General features: G+C 44.3%; 3 protein-coding genes across 3 annotated transcripts, besides 15 other annotated features; all 3 read left to right on the plus strand.

Annotated features, from left to right (window-relative positions):
* Tc00.1047053510231.10 (protein kinase, putative) lies at positions 1 to 1023 on the plus strand (the record flags this gene model as incomplete). The annotated part of the gene is made up of 1 exon (XM_800262.1): positions 1 to 1023. A coding segment is annotated over one exon (1023 nt), but the record flags the coding sequence as incomplete, so codon positions are not given.
* Positions 1 to 7897: a sequence feature (heterozygous, Esmeraldo-like haplotype).
* Positions 821 to 841: a microsatellite.
* Positions 1037 to 1063: a microsatellite.
* Positions 1071 to 1139: a microsatellite.
* Positions 1183 to 1214: a microsatellite.
* Positions 1262 to 1330: a sequence feature (A-rich).
* Positions 1451 to 1481: a microsatellite.
* Positions 1525 to 1551: a microsatellite.
* Positions 1675 to 1740: a sequence feature (T-rich).
* Positions 2096 to 2141: a microsatellite.
* Positions 2276 to 2317: a sequence feature (T-rich).
* Positions 2381 to 2420: a microsatellite.
* Positions 2631 to 2674: a sequence feature (A-rich).
* Positions 2745 to 4790, plus strand: Tc00.1047053510231.20 (uncharacterized protein; the record flags this gene model as incomplete). Its single annotated transcript, XM_800263.1, has 1 exon — positions 2745 to 4790. The coding sequence occupies one exon, from the start codon at positions 2745 to 2747 to the stop codon at positions 4788 to 4790; it is 2046 nt and encodes a 681-aa protein (XP_805356.1).
* Positions 2960 to 2982: a microsatellite.
* Positions 4831 to 4863: a microsatellite.
* Positions 5335 to 7897, plus strand: Tc00.1047053510231.29 (multidrug resistance-associated protein, putative; the record flags this gene model as incomplete). The annotated part of the gene is made up of 1 exon (XM_800264.1): positions 5335 to 7897. A coding segment is annotated over one exon (2563 nt), but the record flags the coding sequence as incomplete, so codon positions are not given.

The raw sequence follows: 7897 nt of genomic DNA on the forward strand, positions 1-7897 counted from the left end.
GAGATATACATCCAAGAAGCCGTGCTGCATAGCACATTTGATTCGGTTAATGTTGTGCGCTTTTTCAATGCCTGGATTGAACGTGTGCCCCGGAACTTTGCGGAGACGCTTGGCATTCTTCATCGTGATGACACCATGGACAACATCTCAGCGGAAACGCTGGAGAGTTTTCACGAAACACCTTTTACGGAATCTGCCTCCAGTGATGCCTGTTATACCGTGCTGTTTATTCAAACGGAGTGGTTTGAGCGCGGCACTCTGGCAGACCACTTTGTTAGGAGAAAAGGGTTTACTCGTTTGGAGAATTTAAAACATCTTCTTCAAATTTCTGAGGGACTTCAGTATCTTCACTCGCAGTGCGTGGTGCACTGTGATCTCAAGCCGAGAAATATTTTTATGTCTGACTCTGGGATTATGAAAATTGGGGATTTTGGGCTTTCGAGAAAAAATCGTAAGCGGCCCCATAAATTGCGCGGGGATGCCGAAGGGTTTGCATCCAACTCGGAAGCAGGTGACGAGGGACACGCCATTGCCGCCTTTACTCCACTTTACTGCAGTCCGGAACAGAAACGTGGGGATGCCGCAACCACCGCGAGCGATATTTACTCTTTGGGGTTGATCGCTCTTGAGTTTTACTGTGTTTTCACCACGCAGCATGAGAGGTTTTGCACACTGGGCGAAGCACGCCAAGGTGTATTTCCAAAAGAGTTTGCGGATACGTATCCGGTGGAGAGGGCCCTCTTTCAGAAAATGTTGTCGGAGGACGAGAGTTGTCGTCCATTGATGAAGGATATCGTTAAAGCCCTGCGACAGGGAATTAAGGAGGAGGAGGAGGAGGAGGTGATGGATGGGTTGATCATGCGGTCTAAGACGCTTAGCCCAATTGACGAGTACGGATCCTCAAATCCCGCGTCTCCACTGGAAAAATTCAAAGAGAAGGGAAAATTAACACGGGTCGCTCCAAAATTTACCAGATTATCTTTGAGCTCGCTGGAATCCACAGAGTTTACTCAAAACACATGACGCGCAAACAATTAAAAAAAAAAGAAAAAAAGAAAAAAAAGGAGGGGATACATATATATATATATATGGTTACATGTACATACATATATATATGTGGATATATAGATATACACATACAGGTAAGGACAATGTAAACGCCGGGTGTCGATTATGCATAAAATATATTTATATATATATATATATTTATATATTTGGGTTGCTGCTTTATACGGACACTGAGGCTTATTGCTACGACAACAAAAACAAAAACAAAAGAGAACAAAAGAAAAAAGAAAATGAAAAAAAAAGAAGAAAAAAAAAAAAAAAAGTGACACGTACCAAAACTGAAAGAAAAAAAAAGTTTGAAAAAAAAAAAAAAAATGCAAAGCAAAAATGATAACAAGAGGAATGAGTACATGTGCATGTTTTGATGGACACCAATGGAAGGTATATTATATATATATATATATATATATATACCGGGCTTCCATTACCTGTGAATTTGTTTATTTATTCCGCCTCTTTTTTTTTTTTTTTTTTTTTTTTTTTGACTTGTGTGGCTCACGCAAATTCACTTTTCTTCCATTTTTTTTTTTTTTCACGTAGGCCGTCACAGCCACTCACGAAGGAGAAAAAAGAAAAAAAAAATTTTTATGTATATCTTGACAGAGGTCTTTTTCTTCTTTTTCTTTTCCGGTTGTTGCTTTTTTTTTCCGTTTTTTCTTTTGTTGTTTGTTTGTGTGTGTGTGTGTGTGTTGAATGGAGGAGCGAATTTGTATGAATTTCAAAGATCTCTGCGTCCAATGTGTCAAATTGGCCTCCACGCCGTACACCCCATTGACAGGATTTCAATTGCAGAGTAAAGTGGGGATTTATTTGTCGGTTGCAGCTGTTGGCATTGGTATCGATGAACTGCGATGATTCTGTTTGGTGCATTTGGCGTGTGGTGTCACAACGATGACAAGGATTTGGAAAGGAGGCATTCAAGTTTATTTTGCTCTTTTTTTTGGGTATGTGGAGAGGAGGAGGAGGAGTGGGCGAAGAAAAAAAAAAAAATTTAAGGAAAGAACGAGTGTAAATCTTGGTAAACATATTTGTTTATTTTTCTGCTCTTTTTTTTTTTTTTTTTTTTTTTTTTTAGCGTGCGTATTGTTTTTTGTTTGTTGTTTCTTTGTTTCTTCTTTTACTCTGTGGGTTTTCCTCCACTCCTTTGGGGACGCAGATGGAACAGTGGAAAAAAGGGAAACCTGATCTTTGTTGTGATTGCATCCAATTCTTTTTTTTTTTTTTTCTGTTTGTTTGTTTCTTTTTCTTTCTGTGTCTGTGTGTGTGTGTCTGGGCGTCATGCTTGTGTGTTTCATTTTGTTGTTTTGCCTCATTTTGTTTTCTTTTTTTTTTTTTCGTTTTTTTTCTTTTTTGTGCCTCCCCACCTCCTCGTCGCCCACACTTTGCGTTGGATCCCCGGCGTGCCATTTTATCGACGGTTTGTTGTTGTTTTTTTTTTTTTTTTGTTGTCGTTGGAGGGGGATGTGAGCGGGCGCAATGAGAAGAGGACAAACGGCAGATGAGTGGGGTGGGAGGAAAGAAGGGCAGCTCGAGTGTGTTGTGCGCCGAACGGTGCGGCCGGTAAAAAAGAAAAAAAAAAGAAAAACTGAAATAAATAAATAAAAGATGTCGGGTGCTTTGAGAGGAGAACACGGCCTTGGGGAAAAAAGGAGAAAAAAAAAGAAGGAAGTGAGTGGATGAATCGGGTGGGATCGGCACGCAATAAACAAAAGAAGGAGAGATACGTGTGTGCAATACATTTTTATTACAGGAGTTATTTGTCCCCCATTTCTCATTATTGTTTTATTATTATTATTATTGTGGTTGCCGTGATGTGTTTTTTCTTTTTTTTCTCCGTGCTTAACGTGAGGCCAGTTGGTGCTTGCTGCTGTTTATTTATTTATTTGGTGGATTTTTTTTTTTTTCTTTTTTTTTGCTTTGCCATTTCTTTTACTTCAAAGGGATTGTTTTTAAAGAAAAAGAAAGGGGACTGGTGGAATCGCTTCTCGTTATTTTTATTTGTGATGCACAGTGGTGGGGTGCAGAAGGCGGCGGCAGGAGCACCGCAGCTGCCGCCGACCGCCGCCTTTTGGGAGGAGATGGAGATGCAGAAAAAAGAATCGCAGGAGCTTCAGGCGAAAATTGAGGCATTCTGCAGTCTTTTTTGTCCGGAGCAAATGCATCTGGCGCCGTTTTTATCCATTGAGTTTTGCGGTCGTGAGGAAGAGCTTGAAGGAATATTGAGTGCCATGTACGGTCACTCACTCTCGAAGATGCTTCGCGCGAGAGGCGATGAGGAGAAAGAGAAGGGTGCGCACTCAACTGGTGGTGCGGTGACCGATTCAGATAACGATTTTATGGCGCAGGCCGTGGCTCTTTCATCTTTTTTTGGTCTTGGCCGTCATTTTGTGCCGGCAGTGTATGCGCAGACGAAGCGTACGAGGAATCGAAGAAGAATGTCGTGGGGAGCGTGGCTGCCAAAGGATGAAGAGGAGTGGAGCGCAGTGGAAGGCGTAGGAAAAGAAGAGGAGCGTCAAATAAAACAAACCGTTCTGTTTGAGGTGATTGCTGCCCTTTTCCCTGACTTTTTGTGCACTGTTTTGGAGGAGGGCGAACAGCGTACTGCCTTTGTGGCTAAACGGCTAGCCGCCTTTTTATCGTTTCATGAACCTGAGAGTGACGTGAAAAAATATCTTGTGTCGCACGGCGGACGCACACATTTTGGCAGGAGTTTCCGTAACGTCTTTATGAAGCACTATTTCTCTTTTCTTAAAGAGTGCTCGGGAACAAATCTGTCTCTTGATGACCTTGACGAAGTGGGTTCTCTCTCTTCCAGTTCTGTTGTGACAATCGAATCTGCGGGTGGTGGTGAAGACACAACGAGTCGACGCCGTAAGACGAAGGCGGTATTGCGTGAGTGGACTACAGCATACGGGTTGCGTGCGCACTCCACTCCAATGCCCTCTAGATCGTGTCCTGAGCTTCATAACGTGGCGGTTGACACGGAGGAGCTAAGTGCGATGGAGCGAATGAGGGCAATTAAGTTGCGATTGAGCCGCGCGGAAATGGGAACGATGACACAGTCGCAGCCACCAGCATTTGGCTTTGATGGCACCAAACCTGCAACGCGTCGTTTCTACGGCACGGGAGCACCATTTTGGGGTGGTGCTCACAATGAGATACATGCGGCCGCAGCTCGATGGAAACAGAATTGGTTTCAGAATCCAGAAGAGCACATCTTGCCAAATTCTTCTATTGTCTTGGAGACCAACAGCTGCCAAAAATGTCTCTTTTTAGAGGCACAACTAGCGGAGACCAAAGCGGCCTTTCAACGTGCCTCCAGGAAGTTTGTTGCAAATGAGGAGCAGCAGTATTATAACGAGGCCTCATGCTATGCGAAGCAGAAGGAAATTCTTTATCCCTTTGATGTATCTGAGGTGGATGGCTCTTCCTCAAAAAAATTTATGCCGCAACATTTGGTTCAACCGTCTCATGGGTGTCTCATGTGTCAAGATTTGCGGCAACGCATTAAAAGTCTTGAGCAAAGGCTGCGCGAAAGCTATGATAATTGTCGTGAACTCATTGTCAAGTTGCGCCGCATCCAACTCCCACCACCGCCTCATATGTGTGTAATTTCTTCTTCTGTTAACGAGGTGAAGAAAAGGGATGTTTCCACAATGACAGAACTGACCGGGCAACAGTTAGATGAGTGTATTGGGTACATGATCCTGGAATCTTTGTAGGAGTGTCAGCCTATAATATTATTATTTTTCTTTGGTGTCCTTTTTTTTTTTTTTTTTTTTTTTTTTTTTTTTTGGGATGCGATAGAGCTTTTTAAATCCTTTTGTTGTTGTTATTGTGGACCACATTTATTCATTTTTTTCTTCTTTTGCCCCCACGTTGATACGGCTGTTTTTTTCTTATTTTGTAGTCGTTGAGATTGAAAGGAAAAGGGGTATAAATAAACATCGAAAAGGAGTGTCCTCCGTGCCTCTCTATTTATTTCTCTCTCCCTCCATCTCTCTCTGCGTATGTGGCTGTCGATCCCTCCCTCACTGTCTGTCTAACTTTTTGCCGCTGGCATGATGCGTCATTTGTTATTTGCTGCTCGCCAGTTATTGTTTTGATTTGTTTTCCGCAGCCCCCACTTCAGCCTTTTCTTTTTTTTCTGTTTTGCGGTGTTATGCATCGCGGTCAGTTGCAAACTGATCGGTGCGGCCCCACACGTTTCCCCACCAAGGCACAGGCACCGAAACGAAGGGGAGAAGTGGGCAAAGAAATTGAGAAATGAGTCGTAAAGAGCAGGAAAGTGTGACGACGACGGTTTACGCCGTGCGTTTAGTGCACGCTTTGGTGCTTTGGTTGGCGGTGGTATTCTTTGGGATATCTGTGGTGTTCCTTAAACGTCGTCTGCCGCGGGCTACTCCGATTTCTTTTTACTTCTGCTGTCTGTTGGGCATCGGCGGTGTTTTCGTCTCCGCCCTCTATCAGCTGGCCGGTCCCCGGTCTGCGCGCGGTGGTGGAGGTATTTTTTGGGTGACTTGGGCGGGTCTTCTCTGCTGGCTTTTGCTCTTGATGCGCTCTGTGCGTCACGCAAATCTCCCAGACGTATTGTTTGTCTTCCTGTTGCTTGCGCTTGTGGGTATGGAGTGCACCGGAATAGTACTGCAGTTTATCTCCACTCGTTCTCGAATTGCGGACATTCTCATGGATGCTTTTATTGCGGTGCCGCACATGCTTGCCTTTGTTACGCTTGTGGGGTGGGATTGGCTGATGGTGAATGACATTGCCCTCGTGTTTCGCGAAAACACCCCAATGGAAGGAGGCAGATACGAGGGAAATAATAAGGATGATGATGATGATGATGGCGGCCTTGGCCATGCCCATGACAAAAAGCCCCATGCGTTTTTTTTGCTTCCTCCTAGTCAAGATATTTTCATACAGAGCTCGGCCGCGTCCTCTTCGTTTGGTGAGAGTTTGCGCTTTGATGGGCACACGTCCATCATCCGAACCATCGTGCGTCACTGGGGTTCGACGTATTTCCTCCTCGCACTCGTGCGTCTCTTGTATGATTTTGGTGGACTTCTTCCGGCGTATCTTCTTCGTCAATTGGTGGACAATCTTATGCAGGCGAAAACAAGTGGAAAGAAAGGGAAGGATGGAGGAGCGGACATCCACATGTCTATTATCAGTGTTCTGCTTATTGTTATAATTACCCTGACCTGCACGTTTCTTCGTGTGCATTACAACATGAAACTACAGAAGATGTCGCTTTACAACCGAAATCTTCTAACCATCGAACTTTTTCACAGCGCAATCAGATGTCGTCGACACCGATTAGGAAACCAGAGAGAAGGGGAAATTATGAATTACCTTTCCGTGGATGTACAACGTGTTGCCGATGCTGTGCAAACAATAAATGATCTCTGGGCCCTGCCACTTCAACTAGCATTTGCCCTTTATTTATTGTATGTTCAGGTATCTTTTGCTTTTGTCGCCGGGGTGGTTGTCACAATTATACTCATTCCTGTAAATATGCAGCTGGCCAAGCGCATTAAACACGTACAGACCAGTCTTATGCGTGAGAATGATGAACGTGTACTGACTATCACAGAGATTATGAACAATATTTTATGCGTGAAAATGTGCGGTTTGTCACATATCGTGCAGCGATGGGTGGAGATGCCACGATCACGATACATGAAACTTCTTTCTTGGCTTAAGTTTCTGGACGCCTTCTGTGTCTTTTTCTGGGCTGTCACACCCACACTTGTGTCACTTCTTACTTTCATCACGTTTATCTGGATGGGAGGAAAACTAACGCCTGGCAAAGCCGTCACCGCCTTGGCACTTTTTGGTTCCCTCATCCTCCCATTAAATGCGTATCCCTGGGTGATCAATGGCTTTGTGGAGGCGTATGTTTCTTGGCAGCGTTTAAAGCCTTTTTTTTCCAGTTCAAAAGATCAGGGCTGTTTTTTTGATGGAACCACATGGGTTATACCTGGTGCCGGCGACGAATTGGTGTTAGGTGACGTGAGGGAAAACATAATACATACAAATTTACTGGAAGAGGGACAGAAAAGTCTACAAATGCCGGGGGAAAATCAACCCCTTTTGCAGGCAACGAATCAACTCATGTGTGGTGTGCATCCCGTGGAACAGCATCAGTTAAATAGCCCCAAACAACGGCAAGAGATTAGCTCGGATGTTTTGGTCGACATTCAACAAGGGGTTTTGATTTTAGCGGCATCCAGTGGAGATGATGTTTTGGAGCAGTTGTTTACGTTGCGTATTTCAAGGTTTCAGGCGTTGTGTGGTCAATTGATTGCAGTTGTGGGACACTCTGGATCGGGAAAAAGTGCATTTTTAAGTAGTCTGGCTGGGGAACTTCTTATGACACCAACGTTTTCACTTACCGTTGCACGGAGTTCCATGGCGTTTGTAGAGCAGGCACCTTTTTTAATGGCGGGGACAATACGTGAGAATATTCTTTTTGGGCTCGCATTTGATTCCGCAAGATACGAGTCAGTGATTAGGGCGGTGGCTCTTGACGAGGATCTCCGTCATAACTTTGCCCCAGATTTGGATCGTACATTTGTGGGTGATCGTGGTAGAAAACTGAGTGGTGGTCAAAAAGTACGTGTGGCATTGGCCCGCGCTTTGTATGCTAATAAGGATTTGTATCTTGTGGATGACTTTATGGGTTGCCTTGACACGACGGTGGCTCACCACATTGTTCAAGAGGTTTTTGTAACTGCAGCACAGCAAGGGAAGTGTGTCATTGTTGTGACTCATAATGAGGAACTTATACATTACGCGGATGCCGTGTATGAGTGCGCAGGTGGATGGC

Source organism: Trypanosoma cruzi, genomic scaffold, assembly GCF_000209065.1.
Source record: "Trypanosoma cruzi strain CL Brener 1047053516679 genomic scaffold, whole genome shotgun sequence".
In the NCBI taxonomy this organism is placed as follows: Eukaryota; Euglenozoa; class Kinetoplastea; order Trypanosomatida; family Trypanosomatidae; genus Trypanosoma; species Trypanosoma cruzi.